The 25,940-nt window shown below is 32.5% G+C and overlaps 1 protein-coding gene across 1 annotated transcript in view; it reads left to right on the top strand.

Moving 5' to 3' along the window:
• The window catches only part of LOC106457695 (nucleolar protein 4-like), a 96,850-nt gene that overhangs the window by 50,178 nt on the left and 20,732 nt on the right, over positions 1-25,940 (top strand). Inside the window, exons 2-6 of the mRNA XM_022383700.1 lie at positions 830-968; positions 2,166-2,492; positions 17,342-17,435; positions 21,597-21,817; positions 24,178-24,330. Of these exons, the coding sequence (XP_022239408.1) occupies positions 830-968; positions 2,166-2,492; positions 17,342-17,435; positions 21,597-21,817; positions 24,178-24,330 (934 nt within the window). The remainder of the gene's footprint in view (positions 1-829; positions 969-2,165; positions 2,493-17,341; positions 17,436-21,596; positions 21,818-24,177; positions 24,331-25,940) is intronic.

Genomic DNA, 25,940 nt, shown 5'->3' on the forward strand with positions numbered 1-25,940 from the left:
GGGGGATACCTGCACCAGCCGTCATTAGTTTTGTGGTTAACTACAACCAAACAAATGATTCTTTGGGGGATAACTGCACCAGCCGTCATTAGTTTTGTGGTTAACTACAACCAAACAAATGATTCTTTGGGGGATAACTGCACCAGCCGTCATTAGATTTGTGGTTAACTACAACCAAACAAATGATTCTTTGGGGGATAACTGCACCAGCCGTCATTAGTTTTGAAGTGATAGACTAGAGGGTAGGCTGCTAATCAACAACACCCACCGCGAAACTCTTGAGCTACTCATGTCAGACTGAACAGTGTGTCTTGGCCGTCTCTCTTGCAACACACCAACGATTCCAAAATGTAAAGCGCGTTTTTGTTTTTTGTTTTACTTTAAAGGGTCTTTTAAAATCTATGTTTCCTGTTTTAGTTTACTTTCCTTGGTGTATCCACAATATTTTCTTTTAGATTAATGAAAATTCAAGAAATTGTTGGACACCAGTAAAACCTAGAGGGCGTTTTATGTACAATTAAGAAATTTACTCGATACTCTGTCATTTGTACGATCCTCATATCCAAATCTTCAGTAGCTTTCAGCCATAAAAAAACAGCAATTTTAATGTGCTGTAAAAGTACTGGAAATTTTGCTAATGAGGCAAAAATACAATAATAACAAGATATTTCGTTCTTGCCCAATCTGCTTTTAATTGTTTTTTTTTATTATTCATTGAAAGTCCCATACTTGCTTTATAAAGAAAATAAGTAATTTGATCTCTCTTCGTCACAAAAACACATACAATGGTACATATTTTATGAACTAAAGATTACGTTATTTCTTACAGTCTAGTGTTGGCAAGGGAGAAACAGTTTACAAGAAAGTCGCTGTTGTGGAGAATTTTTTTCGACATTATCTATGGTGTTCACGTTGAGATGGATGGACGCGGAGGAAAACATGCAGGACAAAAACGAACTTATAAAGCGGTTAGTACAAATAATCAATCATTATATTAGTCGACCATCCAGTATCTATGTAGTCATGCACACCAAATTAAGATAAAATTTGGAGACAAGAAAATATGATAGGGCAATTAAAACCTAACATGTAAAACTGTTCTAAAAAATGAAACATGAAAGATTTCCAATTATTTCAAAGCTATGATAAAGATATCTTATGCTGCTACTGATAAAGCTGAGGCGGAACTAATAATAAAGTTAAAGATTCAGTGTAGAGAAAACAACGTAAAAGGCTTTTGTTAGTCAACAAAGGGTACTTGGGAGAAGCGATAATATGATATTTTGTAGATTTTAATTAGAATTTACTGTTCTTTATTACTAAGTGTTTTGAGGTAAACTTTTTATATATCTGTTATTCAAAAGTATAATCAGTAAGCATGTTGTATATACACATAGAGACATAGTCATATCATCAAATATTTAAAGTCATTGTAGCTTCACTTAACAAACTAATTCATTTTCAGCGTGACCAGATTCAGCCTTTTCTCTGTAAATTAACAGAACAATATTAGTGTTATTACTTTCCTGGTACCATATACCACAGAAGCAGGAAAGCGGTCTGACAGAAAAAAAAAAAGTTTCAGAAGCTAAAACATAGAATTAGAAGTCTTTTTTTTCTTGCCCTTTGTGTACCGTAAATATTATTTAACTTGCATAATCTTCCCATTTGTGTGATTAAAAAGAAAGAGAGAGACTTTAGACAGCTGCAGGGCAATTACCGTAGTTTATCTTAATACTTGCAATAGTGTAACGACCCAGCTTGTAAGTAACAGACAATAAATGAAAGCGCTGAAGAAAAAATAAAAACAATTAATTTTATGAAAAAAATATTCTATTTTCTCACAATTAATCAAGATAATACGTAACCAAAATGTCATACGTAAGGTATATTTGGGAAAAAATAAATCTTGGTAGGTCATATCACTCACTTACTTTGTGAGCCAAAATAAATTTATCTATATAAATGCTCGGTATGAACGTTGTCATGGTGATAAGCCGTTTTGAGTTTTTTCTTCTTCCTCGTGTCAGCGTGGGTAGAAAGATTAGCTCCTACCCTTTAGTTCATGGACTTGCCGTGAGATCAGACTCTTTTCAGTGACTTCGCTCAGCACCCGCTTGAGGCTCATCATCCTATTATCATTTTCCTTTTTTTTTTCTCCTTAGATTGCCAAGACGTACGCATTTCTACCTCGGGAGGCGGTTACACATTTCCTTATGTCCTGTGCCGACTGCCAGAAACGGATGCACCTCACCACGGAGGGCACTACTAACAACAACGGACGAAAAGGCGGTTGCCAAGGTAACAGAGAGCGTGGGGATAGCAGCGGTAGCAGTTCCCCGGAATCTGGATCACCTTCCCACGAAGAGTGCAGCGCCACACCTGAGATAGCGGCCGACATTGACTACAGTTTACCAATTACCACCACATATTTGAAACGTATGAGAAGTTTAGGGTTTTCGGATGAGGATGCCTTGAATCCCGAAAGGGAGGTACGTTTTACTCTGCTCTTCTAATTTCTCTTTTGTAAATATATTTTTTTAAACTTTTTCGTTTTATATACATAACAGTATACATATTTACACTGTTAAGAACTTATAAAAGCGAATTAGGGCAGATTTTTTTTTTCGATATTCTTCTAATGAGTTCATGCCGTACCGAAAGTGCGAACCGTGATAAGATGTTTGGGTGTGTGTGTGTGTTGTGGATGAGGTATGTTTATTTTTCTAGTTCATTTAGCTGAGTCTTATACCTGTTTTTTAAATTTCGATTTGACTAAATAGAAATCTCAGATAAGTATAGATGCTAAAAAAGAATCAATAAGATATTTTTATTCGCTACTAACCTTCTTATTTTCCCGTATTCTGTATTGAAAAGTTATTGAAAGGTTATAAGTAACCTTTAAAGGAAAATGATGAATTTAAGATATTCTAAATGTCGTTTTTATAATTAATGAAAGTTACCGAAATAATAATCTAAAGACTTAAAATTATGTTTATAAATATTATCTTGATTTAAATTGTTCTTTAAATATTATTTGTTTTTATTTAAACACAAAGCTACACAAAGGGCTATCTGTGCCCTGCCCACCACGGGTATCGAAACCTGGTTTCTAACGTTGTAAGTCCGCAGACATACCGCCGTGCCACTTGAAGACCTTTAAATATTAAAAGACAAAAAATGAACAAGAGCTTAGCGTATTTGTTGTGTCCCCCCAGTGTTGTAGCTGTAAGTCTACAGACTTACAACGCTGAAATCCGGGGTTCGATTCCCAGTGGTGGATACAGCGGATAGCCCAATGTGGCTTTGCTCTAAGAAACAAACATTATTGATCTGTGGTCCAAAGTATTAATCTAAATTGAAAAGCAAGAGTTGTATTTTAATTTGTCCTCAATAAATGAGTAATCTGCAAATTTAGGGGTGAGCTCTTCACACTATTTCTCTTTTTTATCATTTTGAGTTTAGATTTTTTATTTCTTATTGGCTAATGTAATAAAGATTTGAAACTTATTTTTACATTCTGTATTTTTAACTAATTAAGATGTCTTTTTTATTACGTAGAACTATTTCAACGTCAAAATGGTTTAACGAAAACATTCTTTATTCTCTAAATTAATCTGTCTTCATTGTAATAGCTTGACGTTTAAATTTCGTGTTAAATCTGTATTTTTATGGCATATGTAATTAAACTATAACTGAGCAACTTATTTCTGTTATCATAAAGAAGGGTTCGCAATTTAGCGCATTGTGTCTTACAAACTATATGGCAAAGGAAGGTTAAATTGTGTATGGTTGTTAAGATTATCATGCGGATGCAAATGCAACAGTTATCTCATGTTTTCACCAGAGGCGCCACCGTAGCCTAATGTTTCATCAATCACAGCAATTGTTCAGTTTCCAGAATACATTGCATCCATGTGCCTACAGTCACAACACGCATCTCATTTGATATACCGACCACTTTCCGAACAATTCAATCCTTGAGGTCTGGAATTGTGCGAGGCTTCCCACGGTACACGCTTAACTTCAAGTAGCCCCCATGATTCTTTCCTGAAACTGCTCTCATAAGACATGTTTCACATGGTTACGAATATACAGAGGGCCGCCATGCTGCTTGAAAACCGTAGTGTATTTCACATTTCATTGCTGCAACATGGAAATTATATTGGTTATGAGCATTGTATGATAGCATGCAGCATTAACTGTGCAGACTTGAAGACTTCAAAAACGTACGGTCCAATAACAAAGTCAGCTGTAAAACCACATCAAATTAGCATTATGGTGGTGTGTAGGAAATATTACACGTGAATTAACTTCAGACGAGATAATGCAGTTGTACATGTTGACTCTTCTAGATAAGGTGAAGTGTACTTTGTCAATCCATAAGATATTGGAGCGCCATTGATCATCGACTTCTAGTCTTGCAAAGAAATGCAACGCAAAATCAACACATTGGGTTAAATCCGTCTTTTTCGGTGCTTGAACATGATAAAGCTTGTAAGGAAACATTCGCAAAGTTGACCGAAGAGTTGAAATTGGCAAATCCAGACACTGGCCGACATAACTTGCACTGCTCTGTACGCCCATCTGCACTTGAGATTATTTGTTTGGTTATGGCATGGATGACGTCACCGATAGGTGTGGGTTGTATACCTATGCATGGCTTTTCACAGTACAACCTGTCTGCTGTATGTTTCTATGAGCTTGCGCAAAGAAACATTGGAACAAGGACCTCTACAAATGTCATACACTATACGATATTTTCTGAGAGCTGACCAGGCATTACATTGTTTGGTATAATGTCATTTCACTAATTTACTTTCTTGTTGGTTGAATGAGCTGCACTTCGATTGACAGTATCACTTATACCCATGGAAAATATGCGAAAGACATCACAGTAGCGCCCCTGATGGAAACACGTGACAATTTTGGCATTTTCTTCAGCTTTATAAGCTTAACAACCGTGTGAATTTTCACCTTTTTAATTCCATGCCGTTTGTGAAATATGACGCGCTGAACTGCGAAACTTTCTTCATAATCACACTGAATAAAACGTTCGTTATTTTAACATAAATTGTCTTTAAACCAGATTTATAAGATTAGTTCCTGTACGTGTAAAACGTTACAAAATCTGTATTTTAGTTCCGAATTTCAATGATCGATTAACCAGGTGGAGATACACAGTTCAACGATGATATATGTATGTATATACAGGATCATTACATGTAATGAATAGTGTTTTACTTATTAAAAGACAAGTTCACGTAAAATTACGACTATCCAATTTGCATTTATTTCATTATTTCTTTACGAGTATTTCTATTTTGGTAAGAAACGTCCAGAAAATGAGTACAATATAAACATTTTCAAAACGCTTTACCGCTGACTAAAAACTAAATCGTCAAGTAATGGGAGTTACATCTATCGAATTTTCCCGTATATTTGCACGCTACTCTACTTGATAAGTCACTGTAGATGAAGACATTCTGCCAGTAGAATTTCAGTACCTGGATGACAATCGTGTTATTTTAGTTATTGAATATTTAATGGAAAATACTTTTAAGTTGTTAGAGGCACAAGAACATCTTTACATCTCTTTCAAACAATCTTCGCAAAAATGTTTTCCATTTTCCTATGTTCTCGGTGTTATCGTGCCGGTCTGTTAAATCGAGGATCCAAGGATCGCATCCTTGCCGTCAAATTGTGCTCTGCACTTTGGAGACATTGTTGTGTTATAGAAGTGATGGTCAAATTCCACTTTTCGATTACAGTAGCCCAAGAGTTGGCGGTGGGTGATGCTGATTAGTTGTCTTCACTCAAGTTTATCAGTTCAAAATTAGACCATATATTCCCTTTTTTAGCTTTCAAAATTAAAAACGGCTAGACCAGATATTCCTTTTTTTTTAGCTTTCAAAATTAAAAACGGCTAGACCAGATATTCCTTTTTTTTAGCTTTCAAAATTAAGAACGGCTAGATCAGATATTCCTTTTTTTAGCTTTCAAAATTAAGAACGGCTAGATTAGATATTCTTTTTAGCTTTCAAAATTAAGAACGGCTAGATTAGATATTCTTTTTTTAGCTTTCAAAATTAAGAACGGCTAGACCAGATATAACTTTTTTGAGCTTCACACGAATATTCTAAACAATTTATGCTTTTGGTTATTTTTAAAGGAAATTCCCATTGAAAATGGATCCTTATTAACAAAACTTTCTTAAAATTCGGCTGTGAAATTATTATCAGTATAGTCTTAAAATCAATCCGCTTAATGATTCCTTCTTTCGATAAAAAAAAACGGTTAAATTCAGTTTTAATTCGTTGACACATTTCAACGAACCTTTATGTGTTGTCAATAATACAGGAAAAGTGTGTTAAATCCCATTTATATAGCAAAAATTAATATATTTTATGAAATACTTATTCCTTGGACTCGTATGGGTGAAGGAAAAAAGGAAATCCCTCAATACTTCGCTGATAGTAAGCTTGATATCTGTTTAACGTTCAATTATCCTAGCGAGAAATGTTGTTTCACCTCTCATTTTTCATGGTTTGAGTGATACCTCTGAGCTGGCGGCTAAAATTCGATTAATGGGGTTTTAGCTTGCCTAAAAGTTGTATGGTATCTGTTTCATAGGACTGGCATTAGGCTTTCACTGCTGCTCCACCACGTAAAGTCAATACTATTTGTTTAATAATGGTATTTTTTTTATAAAAAAATTAATGAGTTTAGTATGAGAAAATAAAACTCACTCGGAAACCAAAATTTTTCCAGGGAATTCACCTTTAAAACTTTTCAGTTGACTGGTTTTAGGAGTTCTGCTAAAAAGAAAAACTTCCCAAGACTTGTATTTGTAATTGCGATAAGTCACTTCACATATGATAAAACAAAGAAGAAGAAAAAAAGGCAGAGAGAACACTTTGACGTAAAATTAGTGGTAAGAGGTAAACGTTCATGTCTTAAGGTTTAGGCTTTTGAAATTTTCATTGAATGCAATCAGGTACTGTTAAGTTTACATCGTCCAAATACGAATACCAAAAAAAATAATGATACAAATGTAAGAGATACGTCGGTTTAATGTGACGAATAGAAACGATATGATCAAAGGTTTTCCGTGTACATTAATTCCGCTGAAGTAGAACTACTAAAAGCTTCACCAGTATTGTGGACAGTAAAAGATAATGCGACTGTTTCTGGGATGGTATTTTTTCTCTCTAATAGCTGGCTTTTATCCACAAGCATACCTTGTTGCGAAAGATACATATAAAAATAACATGTATAGTTCTTGCTTACATAACTAAATCATGATTTGTTTTACTCTTTAAAAATAATTTATATTTCTCTTAAAACGAATTAATATAACAGTTTGATTTTTCCAGGGAAAAATTCGTCTTCTGTTTCAGAAACTAAGGAATTTCACGAGCATATCACAATAAAAACTTTTAAAGCTTGTTACTAAGTTTATATATGGTGTATAATTGTAATTTTTCACAGTATTGGATAATATTTTCCTTTTTTAAATGTGACTATTAAGGATTGATTATCGATAACCGCGTGTTCCGTTTAATAAAATGACTAGTTGCCTTCCCTCTAGTCTTACATTGCTAAATTAGAGACGGCTAGCGCAGATAGCTTTGCGCGAAATTCAAACCAAACCGAGAATAATAAGAAAAGGTAGAGGAATTTTAGATTGAGCAATAATAGGAAACCCTCGTAACACGTGACCTGTTGGCTCATCCCCTATAAGAGTGGCAATCGAATCCAGATATTTGGTCAGACAAGCGTAGTCAAAGAGTTACTTGTCAGCGGGTGCTGTTGACGAGTTTTCTGTCCTTTATTCTAGCAAGTCAAAATTAAGAACGACTTTGTGCAGATAGCCCTTGTATAGCTTTGTGCGAAATCCTAAAACAAACAAACAAAACAAGTTTTAGAAGCAATGAGAAAATTTTACAGCCTGTGAAGAAGTAGTAACAATGCACTTTTGTAATTAGATTCTAAAGTAATTCAAAACTTCTGCTATCTGTTATTGAGGAGAAAAGTAATTCTCTGCAGTGTATAAATAAGGAGAAATAAAGAAACTTATGTAGTCTATGAGTAAAACATTTATATAATAACTTCTGTACATGAGGTTGAATAACAGTTGCAACTTGTAACTTCCTATAACGTGCGTTTAAGCAGATATGTTACTTTTCTGCTTGTGATTGAGAAGCATATTTGGAAATCTCAGTAAACTGGAGTTCGTAAGTAAAATCAAACTTCTGCAGCGAGAAGCCAAGAAACGCAAGGTATATTTAATGTCTTACTGTCTGTAACACGAGGTTATAGACTAATAAAACATTTGGTGTGCATATGTATTGTATCTTCAATTTGAGTTTGAAAAATATGCGTCAAAGTAGTGTATAAAAATATGTAATGAGATTATAGGGGAACAGAACAGTGTATATAGAATTGTATATGCCTTAAGCGTGAAGACGAGGAGTAAAGAGAAACCTCACGTGTACGTGTGATATATCTACAGTTTAACGTTGACAATTAACAGTGGAATCAATGTGGAGGAAATATATGTGGAGAGTGGTTCAGAAGTAAGAAGAAAAATTTATAATATATCAACAGTTTGATAGGTTTTGAAATAAAAGTGAAGTCTTAGATATAGATGCTTGTGTTAATCTTGAGTTTAAGTCGTAATATGAAACCTTATAAGAACATATTCCTCTAACGCGAAGTACACACACGTGTGCCAACATCATGTTTCCTAAACTAGTAAATATTAAGTGAATTACTTGAAAATAGACTGTATTCGTAAAGTAAAAGGAATAAAATGATCGTTATTAGGTTTTTAAATCTCAATAATGCAGACTATATTAAAGGAGCATTTAAAACGCCTCACGTCACATTGTCAACAATCGATCTCAACTTCTTTTTTCTACAAGAACAATCTGCCTCTGCTACGCCTTCGCCTTCACTTTCCTCATTATTATCTGCGTGTATGTATGTATATATATATATGCAGTCAATAATTTTATTATTATTTATTATTATTATTATTAATTTATTTATTTTATATTATTAGTATTTATTTATTTATTTTATATTATTATTAATTAGTTATTTTATATTATTATTATTATTTATTTATTTTTATATTATTATTATTATTTATTTATTTTTATATTATTATTATTTTAATTCACTTGGCCCATCAGAATGATGACCTCTCATCGAAATTCTAATCTTTAACCTCGAGCTGGGTGAAGGATGATTGCTAATCTTCGAACACCCTTGGTGATTAATAGTTTTCCCTAAACTATTAACTTTAAACAAAAATAACTGCCATAGACATAGACCTCACGTCGAGTTCGTGTGAAAACATATATTGTTAGTTAATTAGCTATGGGCTGTAGAATCACAGAGCTAAACTCGTTTTACCCTGTAGAAAGTATCGACAAGGTCTCTCGTTAGAAAAATAAGTAATCCGGAACTTTCCACAGATCACCCATTTTTTTGTAGATGAAAGAAAAGGAAAATGATGAACTACTTAAATCATTTTTTTTACATTTTCAATTGAACATTTTCATCTACATGGTAGAAAAATTATGTCCTTCCTTTCTGTTATTTTATGTTTTTAAACCCCAAAAATATCGCTTCCTGTCGTGAAATGAATTTGATATCTTACTGTAAAAAGTTTTTGTTTTTATATAGTAAAATATTATTACTTTTGTCTTGAAACTTGCATCACTTATCAGCAAAATATTTAAATTACAATATGATTTATTTACTTTTATGTTAGTTTTATGTTTTATGTTATGTTAATAATAATAAACTACTCTTAGATTTTGTATTAGTTTTACGGTTTTTATGTACAGTAATAGATATACATTGAAACAAGTAGTCGATAAGAAAAAAGACTTCGAGCTGTTGCTTCAAACTCATCAATATTTTCACAGTTGTACTTTTGAATAGGGAAAATCTATATTAAACATAATTTCAAAAGAATAAACAAAAAGTATACATTATGTTTACAAAAAAAATATCCAAAGCCTGATTTAAAAACAAACAAACTTATAATAATTTTATATTACATAATAATACGCCAGTAGTAAAACTGTTAAACTAATAACTAAGACTAAATATAGCCATCCATATGTGAAATATTTTCCTGCTCTTATACATGTTGTCAAATAATCGAATTTAAAAAAATTGCTTTATTTTATGATGAGCTTTTATTCTACTTTCACTGTTTGGGTAAATCATTGACACCATTATTACTAATACAGTAAGGCTTTAACCCCAATTTTAATCTTGTACTAATTTCTTTCATTCTGCTTTCACTTTTTTGTTTACTTCATTTTTATTCCCCAAAAAAATGTTTTTCACCCTTCTTTTACAATTACAGTAATTTTTCATAATTTTTATAAAAATTCGTTCATTCCTCTTTAAGAACTTAGCTTGCTATAAAACTGAAAATGAAGTGAAGATCTCTCTCTCTGCATTCCATTTTCACGTTTACATGTATTCACCACATTTTTAATTTCAAGAAATATTTTTCATTCTTATTCACACCAACAGCTATTTTACTCCACTTTCACTCTTATAGTAAAATCGATTACACCACTTTCGTTTTTGCAAAAAAAAAAAAAAAATACATCCCATTTTCATTGTATGGAGAGGTTTTACTACACTTTCAGACCTATACTAAATATCTGCCATCCCTTTTTAATTTTTATGATAAGTACTTGACAACATCTTAAAATAGTATTTAAGTATTTCGCTCTTGTAACACATAGATTTACTAATACTTCTAGTCTTACAGTAAGTCCTTGTTATCACATTTTATTTTCACATTTTCATTCCCTTTCCCTTTCACAGTATATGTTTTAACCTCATTTTCACTTAGTCTCTTAAAGTAAATTTCTCACCTCATTTTCACTCTTACAATATGTTATTTCATTACATGTTTACTCTGACAATAAGTTATTCCACTCCACATTTTGCTGTTAGCGTAAGTTCTTGACATCCCTTTATACTCTTTCAGTACTTTTTGTTTAGATCACTTTCACTCTTACAGAAAATATGTTCCCTTTATTTTCACTCGTACAGTTAAGCCTAACACCACACTTTCACTTTTACAAAAACGTCACTTTTTCAGACAGTAAATTTTCTCACGCTACTATAATTATAACATTCAATTCACCATTCCCATTTTCACTCCTACAATAATTTTTTTATCCACCTTTTACTCTTAATGTAAGGTTTTAACTCCTCTTTCAATCTTATAGCTAGTTTCTTCTTCTTTTCACTTTTACTGAAGTTTTCACTTTAATCGCACTTCGCTTATTCCACTTTATCTTTTACAGATAGTTTTGCAACTCATTCTCAATCCTATAGTTAACTTGTTTACCATATTCTTCCCGAAAATGAATTAAAAATAATCTTATAAGTAAATAACATATAAAATATTTTATAAAAATATACGCTTTATATACATTGCTTAGTTTCACAAGTGTGAAAATAGTCATTTATTAGAATGCATTATTGAATGTAGCAAATAATTTCGTAAAGATGATTGTGGTAAGTTATTTGTCTTTATGTGCTTAAATATTTATTGGATAGTGATGTAATTGGTATTAAAATATACTCCTTATTTCGTAAGATTATATACTTTATTCTTCATCTAATTGCCCGAGTTTTTTAGGCTGTAAATATAGGCCACTTATGTTTTGTATTTGTGGAAAAGCTGTAGTCAATCATATTACCATAAGGGTATAGAATTCATGATAAGGTGAATACGCGTAGAAAAACAACAACAATCTTTTGTATTAACCGTGTGTCTAATCGCGTATTTGATTAATTAATAATTATAATTAGGTGAGTGTATGGGCTACTAACCATGACAAAAACTGATATCCGATCAGCACAACCTTACCGTAATTAATTACTTGTATTGCACTCTTGTTTTATTAACTAAACAACCTACCTTACAGCACACTAATTAATATAAAATATTTTATATTATATTTTACATGATGTGATTGTGAAGTAAAACACTTGAACTGTGGAAGTAAAAATAGTTTTAAGTTATTAGTTACATTTCGGGTAATCCGAAGAACCTTTCGTAACTAAAATATATTCAATAAAATATGACCAAACATTGTACAAACTTTTCCATCTTTTCTTTGTTCTTGTTTAAGTATAATACGATATGTTAGGTGTTAAACGGTATCGAAAGAAGAATAAAGCTCACAGTATTTAATGTATATTCATTTTCTTACATGAAGAAAAACCTTGCAGAGTTATTTCTCTCGTCAGTATATTTTACTTTGTTTACAATGCTATTGCTTTGAATTTTAAAACTAATATTTTCGTGTTCCGTAAACTCCTGAATGAATATATCCGTTCTCGGTTACTTTTAATAAACATTTTTCTAACTCGAATATACTGAATACCTGTTGTTTTTAACACAAATATTAATTTACCACATCTCTAAAATAGAACAATTTACCTGTATACGATGGTTTATTTTCAGATATAGCAGTGCTTACAGCTTTTTTTTTTCCTTAATAACATAATGGGAACCTTCAAAATTATTTTTATAGTCACAGTTTTTATTTTCCCAGATAAATCTAAAAGAGGTTTGAAAAGATTTTTTATTTTATTTTATAATGGAAATATGTAGAGCACAGTTTTTTGAAATGGTATTCCACCACCCCTTTCTAAAGCACCTTGGTTCTGGCCGACCCTGCCATACACATTTGTCGTGCAGTGAAGCCCTTTCTACAGGGTACACATGTGTTTGTGGTACGAGCGAGCGCAGTAGTGGAAAGGCCACATCAGTGTAATTTGGCGTGTTCCTGACAGAGAGGGCGTCTTCTAAGGGGGTGCTTTACCTTGACACCGTTTCCATGGAAACGCGTGCTCTGGGCATAAGGATTTTCTACGAAAACGGCCCGCTATCACGCCGGTTAGGGGTCTCCTGGCAACTGGCATTACAACGCGTGATTCACTGTTTTGTATTAAGCGTACAAACAAAATGAGAATTGACAAGAACGCCATAACAAGAAGAATTTCAAGACGTGGGGAAAGAGTGGTATTGTTGTCTCTTTAAAATATTCAAGTACATTTCTTGCACACTAGTTTGATTTGTTCTCAACAAAAACGTGTCAAAAACAAAGCCTCGAAATGAAGTACAATACTGTATGATAAGACTAACTTATCTAAGTTCGTTTTTTGACATATTTTGGTATAACCCACGAAAAACCTGAAAAGTAAGAAAATAGTTCACCATCTAATTGACGCTATTTAACAAAGGGATCTGATCTGCACAATCTTATAGCTTTACTAATATATATGTCATGTTTCATTGCGTAAAAATCACTTAAATGTTTGTAAAGATAATATTACTTTATTGTAATGAACACAAGTAATACATTTTGATCTCAGTTAAAGTTTAATTTTGTTTCAAAGAAATAAAAAGTTAATCAAAAACTTCATATAAAACAAGCGTTTGTAGCATAACATTTCAACAAAGAAAACAACAACACGGCGTTAACCGTATCACCCATTTTTCTCTTTTCATACTGTATAATTTATTCTAGCACAAATGAAACCAACCGTATTCATTAAATGTGGTAATTCAATACCAAAACTTCGCATTAAAGATTTCGTTTTGGGCGTATTCTGTATTAAGCTATCAAATAATAGTCAGCCTCAAATTGCTATTTTAATTTGGTTATCCATACAGGATTATTTGGCCAATAGATTTATTTTAATTAGCAAGATTATCGATTATTATGTTTTTGTTTTCACATGCCTTTTAAATTGGAATATAAATTGGAAATGTTCGTGGTACCATCTTTCGGAAGATGGTACCGCGAGCATTTCCTGGTATTTCAAACTATGTGCTTTTTTGTGCAGCTGCTATTCAAAGAAATGTGAAATCAGCCTTAGTATAGTATCTTTGTAAGATAACACGTACTGTATTACAAAATTATTACGTGCTTAGCTTTAGGTTCGGCGGTACTAAGATAAATACATTGTGTGTAACGTTATTTGAGCTTAGCATTGGTCTTTCTCATTTCAATTGTTAACACCATTTTTCGTAAAGACAAAAAAGGGAAAAATAAGTTGTTACTCGAATTAGAATTTCTGTAGGGGCTTGGATATCTTACTATTGGTATAATACATATACATGTAAGCCTTGCGTTATTCCTTTATATAAAAAATCTTGAAATTCACAATGTAATTCCGATCATGAGATTTAGTGATTTATTGTATACTCCTGAAACACAAACACCACCCAGACCGTGCAGAATAATGTACTTTTTTTATCATTGAGCGTGTTTTGGTATTTTCTGGTTACCATAGCAACTCTAAGAGCTTTTTCATTTCGCTAGCTTTTTGCGGGAAAACTACTACGTCGTATAGTTAAGCTCGTGGGCTTTTGAATATTACAAAACTGACGAAAAAAGTGAGCACAAGTAATCGTTCAAGATGACATATTGTTGTTTTTTGTTTGCCTAAAAAAAGTAGTCTAAATAATAAACTATTATAATTTACTGCCACATTACAAGTACTTTAGACTGTTGAGGAAAACATTGCTCTCTATCACCAATGAAATCGCTTCGGTTTGTGATAGTACTAGCATTGTAAACAGTGATTTTTTATACTTCTTAAGTTGCTGTCTGTACGGTTACTAACTAGGTATATCATTTTCTGTGTAATAGGCAGGGAAAAACCACTAAATGGTTCAGGGATTTATTGAGAAGGTAAACTTTTGGACCGATTATTACCAAACCTCACATGTTGATTTAAAGGTTTGCTATGTTTATATCTTGCACCGGAAAAAACAACAACTAATTAGAAGAGATTTCCCCATCCAAATTATATAGTAATACATTTAACATGTCGTGTGTTTATAACATGAAACACAAAAGGTTTGCGACATCACTGTGTTGTCGCCTTTGATAAACAATAATATATTTTCATTATATATTTTTGGATACGAATACAGCTACTTGTAGGTTAAACTGTATAATACTTAAAGACAATTTTTTGAAACTTTGAAATTTTTTGAAACAACAAAGTAAAATGAAAAAATTATAACACCAACCGTTAGAAATGAAAAAATAATCTATATAGGTAAATTAATCCAATCAGGTCTTGTCCGTCTTGACTGATTTTGGAAAAACTTTAATATTGTATGGACAATAATGCAAAGGCTACAAGGCTATCTTGAAAGAAAGATCATTTGAAGAAATGATGTACTCTGTAGACATGCAAATGGTTTGAATGGCTTGAAGAAAATTATAAGTTGTAGTGACTGAGGCAATCTGGAAACATCGATAACAAAAATGGTGTTTCGTGATCTGGAGAAAAGGGTAGCTAGAAGGAGGTGAGAATTTATGAAGTAAAAGATATCCCGAAGGGGTGGGGTTATCTGAAGACAAAAGTGGATGTAACATGACAGTGTGATCAGGAGAAGAATTCGACCGTAGATTACTGAGGTGATTTAAAGATAATTAGAAGGAAAGGATGTAATCTGATGACAATGGCAAGAAATATGCAAGAATATCTATAGGCAAGAGTAACAGGAAAAAAGGCGAGATTTTTGGGAGACAATTATACAGAAAAGATGGGCAAAATTATTTGTAGACATAATAGACCTAAAGGGAAAGATGATTTTAAGACAAAGTTTATTGGAATCTTAGCGCAAACAAGAATAACCACATTTGCGAATGGATCTTAAAGAAAGGATAGCTGAAAAAAGAGAGAATGAACTATAGAATGAACTTTACTACCCACCTTTAAGGAACAATGTTCACATTATATATCATCTTCCATTTTGAATATATTAAAATATATTATTTTTTACTATTGTAGCTTGTTCTTCAATCAAAAGCTTTCGAAATATTTTAAATAAAACGGTTCAACAAGCATATATAAACACTTAAATATAAAGCTTCGAAATACGAGCCTCGTTTAATGCATTAAGGAGAAATATTTTGAAATGCACATCTCCACTTTTTGTACTTTACTAGCAGACAGTGGTCGTTACTTGATAAACTTTGAATGTTCTGTGTGAAAGAGTATGGATTACTTCTAAATTTACTGATGTGTTCATCAGTCTTGAAGCTTTTATACCTTTAATTCTTACTCGATATTGTTGTTATTTTTCACAGTTTTTTTTCGTAAATGTCTACATAAGAAAATAATAACAACTGTTTTCACAGGAAAACGTCATAAGAAATTAGAACCCTCATTTTGCTGTTCATATAATTGAGAGTTTACTTTCTTCATTACTTGTGATAGTTTTTAAGTATTTCCTGTTAGCTATAAAACAGTATTATAATTGTCTGTTTTATTAAAATTTTCAGTTTGTGTTTGTACTTTAAAAACCTGTTAATTTGTTTCAATCGTTACGAATAATTCAAATTTCCTCTTGTAAGAAAGATTTTTAAAATTGAATATACAGAACAAATGTATACATCTTACCCTTGTTTGTGTTCGATTACTAACGTCCAATACTTATAAATTAGTTAATATGTATATGTTATAAATTCATCTATATATGCATTTGTTGGGTAACACTGAACTTTCTTTAGATTTGAATCATAGTTTTAGAAGTGTATTGTGTTACTGTGGCTCAGCAGTAAGCTTGAATACTTATAACGCTAAAATTCCTGTTTCGATCCCTGTGATGGTTTTTTTGGTTTTGTTTTGTACTGTTTCGAATGTCAACGGTCGTTTATCTCACTAGGGATTATTAGCTATCCTGTCCAATAGGTTTGAGTACAGTCGTTTAGCTTGTAGAAGGAGTACTGGAGAATAATCCTTTTTCCACCAGGTAGTAATCCCACTGCCAGCAGTGCGGACCTTACCTAGACAGCCATACTTGTGAGCCAAAGTGTTGTAATCTATTACCTAGAAATACAAGTTGTTGGCGTCTATATGTTTGGGAAACAGTTTTAAGCCATAAGTTCATGCATCCTTAGATAAATAGAATATGAATATTATGATGCGTTTAAAGCTAATGAACTTACATTTTCAAACGCTTTACCAGCAATGCTCAAGACAACGCAAGTACTGGTGTCTCGTGAATTTCACTAAAATGGAACATTGAAAATTTTTTAATACCACTATTAAAATCTCATAATCAATAACTTGACTTTTGATTATCTGGTTCGTATGCATGCAAAGACAGATTTCGTGTCTAAAGTCAGGGTTTAAGAAGCATATGCACAAGAAATTTGCATCTAATTAATCAGCATATCGTGTCTTGATTCATAATTCCATCTTCTGAATAATTATTATATTATCTAAAAAAGCATATTGCTCTTAACTTTTACAGCAAGTAGAAGCGAACATTGAGTGTGAGAGTACAACAGAAACTCCATCTAACGAAAATGTAGGAAAGCAAAATAAGACCGGAGACAGTTATGATGGTGAGTAGAAGATACTTTAAATATGTACTATATAAATACAGCATATATATATATATTCTATTACAGAATAATATTTCATTAAACATAGAGTGATATATTATAAACAACATGAAACTGTAATATAAATATTCAGGTGATCTGTTTCATATACAATGTATGAACACCATTAAAACTTGTGATATGTCATGATAATATACAAAGAAACTGTTGTTATAAATATAAACATGTTCTGTTTAATTCACGAGTTGTGATAATATAAAAACAACATAAAATCTGTTGTAGATCTATTGATATGGACTATTTAATTCGCGTGTTGTGAAATAAATAAAGAACAGGGAAATGTTGTAAATATATTCAGCTATTTATTAAATTCACGTATTGTAATAATGTATAAAATAGCATACAAACTCCTGGTGTAGATATGTTCAAATGATTTTTGAATTCACATTTTGCGACTATACAAATAACAAAGAAACTGTTACAGATTTGTTCAAAAAAGGTTCTATTAAACCAATGTGTTGTGGTAATATTTAAACAACAAAGAAATTCATGACGGTTCTTTTTTATCGGACATCTTGCGTGTCTCGAAACTTAATCAAAACACAATATTTAGGGCAAGATTTCTAAAAGTGAAAACCTTTCCGATTATGACCTTTTGTGAACTATGTTTCTCGAACAACAACTAACTTGTAGATCTATTCAGGTGATCTGTTTAATGTGGAAATTGTGATAATATACAAAATACAAAAAGCTTTTGTTGATATATTGAGGTGACATATTGATTCACGTGTTGGGATAGTATACTAACAGCATCAAAATTAGTGTAAAAGATATATTAATTAATCTTCTATAATTTATTATTCTTTCTTTCATTCTTCTTCTTCCAAAAACTTTTCAGTCGACCTCCATTCCATCATTTTTCGGCGAAATGACTTGAAAAATGGTAGGGTTTATACCTTGTCCCAATACGCTCAGATGCCTTTTACGGGGTGAAAAGTCAAACAACCCCAAAAAGGTATATTTTGGGCTTCTATGCGTTCATATTTACAGCAACCAAGATGAAACATGGTACAAATAACAGTTTTCATGCGTCCAACATATTGAGATAGAAAACAGTTGGATTTTCCCATTTTGAGTCTTTTTATGGAGGGTCAAAATTCACAAAAAACAACAACATAATTTTGAAGTTTTGATCAATTACTCAGCCATATTTTGACCAATTTACATAGTTGGCTTCTTTGATATACATATGTATTCATCGTAAAGGTTTTTGTTTCAGAATTTCGCGCAAAGTTACACGAGGGCTATCTGCGCTAGCCGTCCCTAATTTAGCGGTGTAAAACTAGAGGGAAGGCAGCTAGTCATCACCACCCACCGCCAACTCTTGGGCTACTCTTTTACCAACGAATAGTGGATTGACCGTCACATTATAATGCCCCCACGGCTGAAAGGGCGAGCATGATGGGTGGGACGGGGATTCGAACCCGTGACCCTCAGATTGTGAATCGAGCGCCCTAACCACCTGGCCATGCCGGGCCGCATCGTAAAGGACAAATAAATTTCAATTGGCACTAAGAACAGTAATTACCACGCAGTACTAGAGAGTGTAGTGGTACCTTGAGAAGAGACTGTAAATATTTCATTACTGCTGCATGTAATAAAATCTATTTAAATGACTAACTGTCTTTTTTTTAGTATTGGCATTAGAAAAGGTCGCCTTAGATTCGAATATTGAAATTGGGCTTCAGACAAAAATGCTGTGTGATGTACCATATGAATTAACAAATGTAAGAATGTAAAAGAAGTTAGCGAATCCAGCCGATTCAAATGTACTTTCAACCTTGTATCTTAAATAAACTTTTAGATATTATGAAATAGCAAAAGATTATGTTACAAAATCAAACTTCGTATTTAGTACTATCTGCCTATACCTAAAAACTGAACTTTGTTACAAATATTATTTCGTGTTGTAACTAGTTTTATTTCCACTGCTTTCACTTCATTTTAATCCTAATTTGTAGATTGAAATATTTATCTTCGTTAAAACCTATATGACCATCCGAAAAGAGGGCAAAAGTATCAACTAGACCAATTTAGTGGTAAACTTTACCACAGGAAATGAGGGCAAACGTATCACTCATGCCAAATCAGTTATAAACTTTACCGTATGAAACGAGGGCGAAAGTATAACCCAAACCAAGTTAGTTATAAATTTTACCATCAGGAAGAAAGGCGAAAGAATCACCCACACCAAGTCAATGACAAACTTTACCATGAAAGGAGGGCGAAAGTATAACCCAAACCAAGTTAGTTATAAATTTTACCATCAGGAAGAAAGGCGAAAGAATCACCCACACCAAGTCAATGACAAACTTTACCATGAAAGGAGGGCGAAAGTATCACCCGCACTAACTCATGAAAAATCTGTACTATATAAAAATATGACAAAAGTATTGACTAAACCAAATCAGAGATAATATTGTTCTAAAACTTTTTATTGTTATTTTTATTTACCTAAACACTTAACACAAATACTAGACGATAAGAAAAACAAACCCGAAAACCAAGGATGAACACACACACTATTAAAAATATGCCTTCGAATAAAGGCCTTCCTATCCGCAAAATAGTAGTAAACGAAACTACCACGACCCAAGTATTAACTACCATTTCTTGACCATAGCAACAATCCAAACAATGCACATACAATAAAAATGTCAGTGTAATGTATATTCTTTACTTTATATATTTTACAAGTACCAGTATATCCATTATACATGATCATATATATATTTATTATTTGTGTTTTATGAATACGTTAAGCTTCAGTGAACAATCGAACACAACGTATACATATGAGCGGGAGAAAATACTGACTGAAAGAGTTGGTCATTAAACAAAGACCTGTTTTGAATAGACAAGCGTCAGCCAAGTCGTTACCTTTGAAATTGTAATTCCTTTCATTTTAACATGACTTGAGACCTACTTGTATTACTAATTTTATGATGGTAGTACTACAACTAATAGCCATTAAATGTACTTTTATCTCAAAAAAGTATGAAATAAAACTAAAATTTTCTTTTTGTAAATTTGATTTCGATCACACTTGAGCTTTTTAAATCAGGATAATCACACATGTAATAGTGGTAAATCCAGAAAATCACACAGGTGATAGTGATGTTTATGGATAAGTATAAAGAGGTATGTGTATATATAATAGCAGTGTTTAAATTAGTTAAGACGATCTATTAGTCAAATAGTATAACAGATATCGTCAAATTATACTTATACAAATTATACTATTTCTGTGTTAACATTTTAGTTGAATTTATGTATTTTTAGATGATTTACAGTAAATGATAATTCTAGTCTTAAAAAACTGTCTATGCTTATATTTTGTGCTGTCCTGAAATATCAAAGAAGAATCACGTTTCGAAAGTCTCGTATCTCTAACCATTCATTTTCCTAGCTTTCACGATTTCTTTTCAATAGTCATAATCTCATATTTATAGTAATCTCACTTTCTTATTCAAACAACAGAACCACACAAAAGTATTATATTTAAAAGGTCAAACAACTAGTTACTTCCACCTTTATACTTATTATATCACTGACACTGCTTCTGTAAGTATACATACAGAACTATACGCCGAAACGACAAATGAAATGTCTTATGTTTCTGATCGTTTTTATATGTACAATGCTCTAGAAATCTCTTTAAACTCCCCCGCTATTACATGTGCGATTATCCTGATTTACCACTATCACACGTGTAAGTCCCTTGATGCATCATTATTATCTGCATATTTCTCTTTGTGTGCCATTATCACTTGTATCATTTCTGTATGTTTGTTATAATATGTCATTATCGCCTGTTTGTTTTCTTAACGCATCATTATCATTTGTATACATATCTAACAAAGTGCATGATTGCCACGTCTAGGTTTATTCTATATTATAGTTATTATTTACTGGAGATTGTATGACAGAAACAACTAAGTCTATCAAAAGTGTTTGTTGGTATACTACAAAACATTTTAAATACAATTCATAATTACTTTTAAATAATGATGATGTTTTTTTGTTTTGTCGTGTTTTCCATTTACTGTTAATAACCATCAAAAACTTAATATCTGCTAAAGTATTTTCATTACATTGTAGCTGACAGTCAAAGCGAAACTCTTATGGATACATCAGAACCCTCTGGCGAAAATCAAGGTGTCGCACCACTCGATAAAGATAGCAACATGAATTATGAAAAGAAAGAAAACGAGAATGTTCATTGGTCTGGAGTAGAACCAATCAATATGATCAGAGGTTCCAGTTCCCGAGACTATGCTGCTTCAGGATATCCTCCTGATCATTCGTATGATAGGAATTCGGTATAAATTATATTTTTTATGTGTTTCAGTTAATGTTCACCTAGGATACATAAATGTTAAGTAACTAATATTGTGTGTGTGTGTGTGTGTTTCTTCTGAACTTTGGTTTCAATGCAAGAGTATGATTTTATTTTTCTATTTTTCGAGAAACACATTTTGATTCATACAAATCAATTCAACTCATTTAGACAGCATCAACGAAATTTCACCACCCGCAGGTTGTATGTAACATGGTATCTCTCTACGAATGAATCAACGCTTCTAACCATAAAAATATTAAGTGGTATACTGTTATGTGACAAGTAAAAACCTGGGCTGAATTTCACTGCTTAAAAAAACTTACGATAAGCCGAATCGTGATGCCAAAAATGCCAATTATTTTATTCAGCTTTACCAGTATGCCAGTGATACGATTATATTTAGGGCGTAGGCCTCGGCGTCAGTATATATGTATGACAATAATATCATTGGAAACACTCATATAGACTGACTAAATGTGATTGTTTATCAAAATAATCGAAGCCTAACGTGATGTTTCTTAATATTTCCTAGGGCGTGAAGACGAGCAAGTGCCGTAAGTTTGTTGTAGTGTACAAAAATGACTATATATATTTAATTTTCTACGAAAAATAGATAATTAAGAACTTATCTTAACAAAACACAACTTAGAAAGATTAAATATATGTCAAATAAAAATGTGCACAATATGAGGTATTAAATAATATTGTAAAACAAAAACTTATCCTATCTTGCTTTGAAATTGAACAACTGCATACTAGCGTTTTTTGTTTTTTTCGTATCAAACCATTATGACAACAGAGATTCATTAGGTGGATTCATCTGTTAATTCCGAGTTATTTCTTACTCTCATGGACAAATATTCAACTCTAATTGGTCGAAAAATACCCTTAGCTTCGAGTGACTTAGGTTACCAACGTATCTAATCCTGCTGAAGAACAGAGTTTGTTTCTGAACTTCAGGCAAAGCTACACGAAGATTATCTGCCTACAGCCGTCTGTAAGTTTGAACTGATAGACTATGGGGAAAGTAGCTAGAGAAAGCACCTACTGACCATTGATTGGATAGTTTTTTTTTCTGACAGAATATGGGATTTGTTGGTCAATCTTATACTACAAGCTCCAAAGTGCGGAGCGTGTTTTTGTAGCAACAGGACGTGTCCCATGAATCCTCGAATTCAGTCTAAGAATAAGGCTGAGTCGACTCAGCAGAGTATGTCGGGTTTACAGACAAAATACTTAAGCACTTTCTAAGTCTTCCTTTGGCATAAAATGTACCAATTTCGGAAAAAAAAATCATAAATCATCATAAGAAAACAAGCAAACACATTTAGGAAAGAGGAAATAACACGATCATTAGTTACCGTTTACTAAGATTTACTTTTACTGACTGCTAATAGGTGGCGGTATATTTTCTGTGATTATCTGAGTCTGAGACGAATACGAAACTATAACGACATGCGTTAGTCTTGTTGACTAATGAAATTTTAAAACCAGCTGTAATGTTCCTTAAATTTGGGGCTAATTTTAGAGTGGAGATAATTAAAGTTGTTTTAATCTTCTTAAATTAGCGTATTTATACAGTGAAAAAAAAGTTGTTTTATTCAACTTAAAACGAACAACAGTGGAATAAAATAACTATAAGTTTCATTCGTAACTAATAACCCGCTACAGATTTCTCGTGTATCGTTAAAAGTTAATTTTTAATTTTTCTGAAAAAAAGAGAAAAATATTCCTAACTTACAACTCTATAGTGTTGCGCTTCTAATGGCCAAAGTGAACAAAGCAACTACGTATTAAGTTAACTTCTGTCTCGTTATCTATAACTCAATTTAGTGCCGTATTTAACGAATATTCATATTAACTGTTTCCTATATAATTCTGAAGCATCCTAAAAGGCTAAGTCAGAAAAAAAGCTAACATTTCACAGAACTCTTTAATGATTCCATGATAATGTGCCTGTTAAACCATTAAAAGCGCTAAGATGAAAAATTGCTAAGTTAAAAAAGTAAGCTAAAGCACTTGGAATTCACTTTCAATTTGGTTGTTTGCTTGTTTTAGCACAAACTCATAGAATAAGCTATCTGAGCTGTGTCCTTGCGGAGAATAAAGCTCCGAAGTTTAGCGTTGTTAGCCTATAAACTTACCAGAGGATCACACTTTCAGTTAAAAATAAATGTGGAAATTGGTTATTACTCTTAACTCAATAGTCTTAAACTATAAAATTAATAATGAATGGATTTCATAAGGAAAATATATATATATATTTACCGATTAATATTTTCTATATTGTATGGTATTTTATTGTAATTAATTTGATTATGGTGCATTGTATTTCTATAGAATCCCTGTAATGGCGCTGTTCAACAGGAAACATCGATAGAAAATGACGACACTTTGCTCACTACAAAAGATGAAGATGATGAAGATGACGATGACGACTCAGACAAGATTGATACAAATAAGTACGACCCTGACAGGCTAAAAGCTTTCAATGTGAGTTTTTAATCTGTTCCTTTTTCAGACCATAATGATTACAGTACGTTTGAAACATAACTTACTCCAATTTGTACTTAAAAGGAAGTTGGTCGATTAATGTCAACTTCCTAGGTAAATCACGAGTAATTTTGATTTATGTACAAGTATGTTTTCATGCATAATATGTCATTAGTTGTTTTAAATTCACATACTTTGTAGTTAATGTATGAATTCTATCGACTTCATTTACTTTTCACTTAAATCATAAATATTTTGAATGTTATATAGCTTACCTCTGATTTTATATACTTTATCTATATATCATGAGTAGTTTTGATTTCATAAATTTTGTACGCTTCAAAATGACATTTCATAACATTTCTCGATTTCGTAAGCATGACGTCTTCGATATCATCGGTCTGAAAATATTTCTTTCCAAAATTAAATCAAAATCCCTGGTTAAGAGATCTGGGCGAAGTTAAGAGAAGGCTGAAAGAGAAGTTGGTATGTGAATATCATAGAGAAAACACTAAATCTAGACTGAACTTTGGCGAATTAAATGCTCGGTTGTATTTATTGCTCTAAGACGGTGCAGATGATCAAGTTTATTGGTAAGTTTATTTGCAATTAAACACAAAGCTACTCAATGGGCTATGTGTGTTCTGCCCGCCACGGGTATCGAAACCCGGTTTCTAGCGTTGTAAGACACAGACATACCGCTGTGCCACTGAGGGGCTTAGTGGTAAGTAAAATAAAATAACCGTTTTAGTCACACTAGAAAGCAAATGTCTTTACAGTTTCCACCCCACAGTGAAAAAAATATGTTTTCCATATGACTTAATTCTACACTTTATTGCCAAATGTAACTCTACATTGTAAGGTGGCCTAGTTGTTAGCGTGTGCCGAGTTACGAATGTAAAGGTCTAAGCTACAAACCTGCTACATATCGCCGAACACGTTCGCACTTTCAGCCATGTGAACGTTGTAATCGTGAGAGTTAAACCCATCATTCGGTTAAGAGTAGCATGGCAGTGGGTACTGCTGACTGGTTCCTTCACTCTGTCAACAACTCTCAATTTGGGACTGCTATGTGTGAACCTTGACCTGGTCGCGTAGCTCATGTATCAATGGTTCTCAAACTGGTGAGCTCGGAATGTATACTGGGTCTATGTGAGAAAGTTAAGGAAAAATAAAAAATAAAACACTACCGCATTTTTTTTACCAGCTTAAATAAAGTAAAGCAAATCTGACTGCTGTTTGCATCTTGGCAGAACTTCCAGATGGAGCTGTAAGTCTAATTATTCCATCTGGTGTTGTAAGTCGTTTATCATGACTTGGGTGGAGTTACTCTCTCCAATTAATAGGTTTACCATTCTCAGTAATAGGTAAGCAGTATCTCACATAAACTTACATTACTATACAATTACATGCATGTTAATTTGAACCTGTGGTAAACTATTAGGTCGTCAAGAAATTAATGTCGCTTTTTTCAATGAAAAAAATCCGAACAGCTTATGTATCAAAACAAAACATTTATTGAATGAAATATTCTTCATTCTTATCGATGATGCTTTTCCATCTTTCAGACAGGTTGTTAATGCCCTGATTAAAGAAATCACTTGGCTTTG

This window comes from Limulus polyphemus, unplaced genomic scaffold (genome assembly GCF_000517525.1).
Source record: "Limulus polyphemus unplaced genomic scaffold, Limulus_polyphemus-2.1.2 Scaffold362, whole genome shotgun sequence".
Classification (NCBI taxonomy): Eukaryota; Metazoa; Arthropoda; class Merostomata; order Xiphosura; family Limulidae; genus Limulus; species Limulus polyphemus.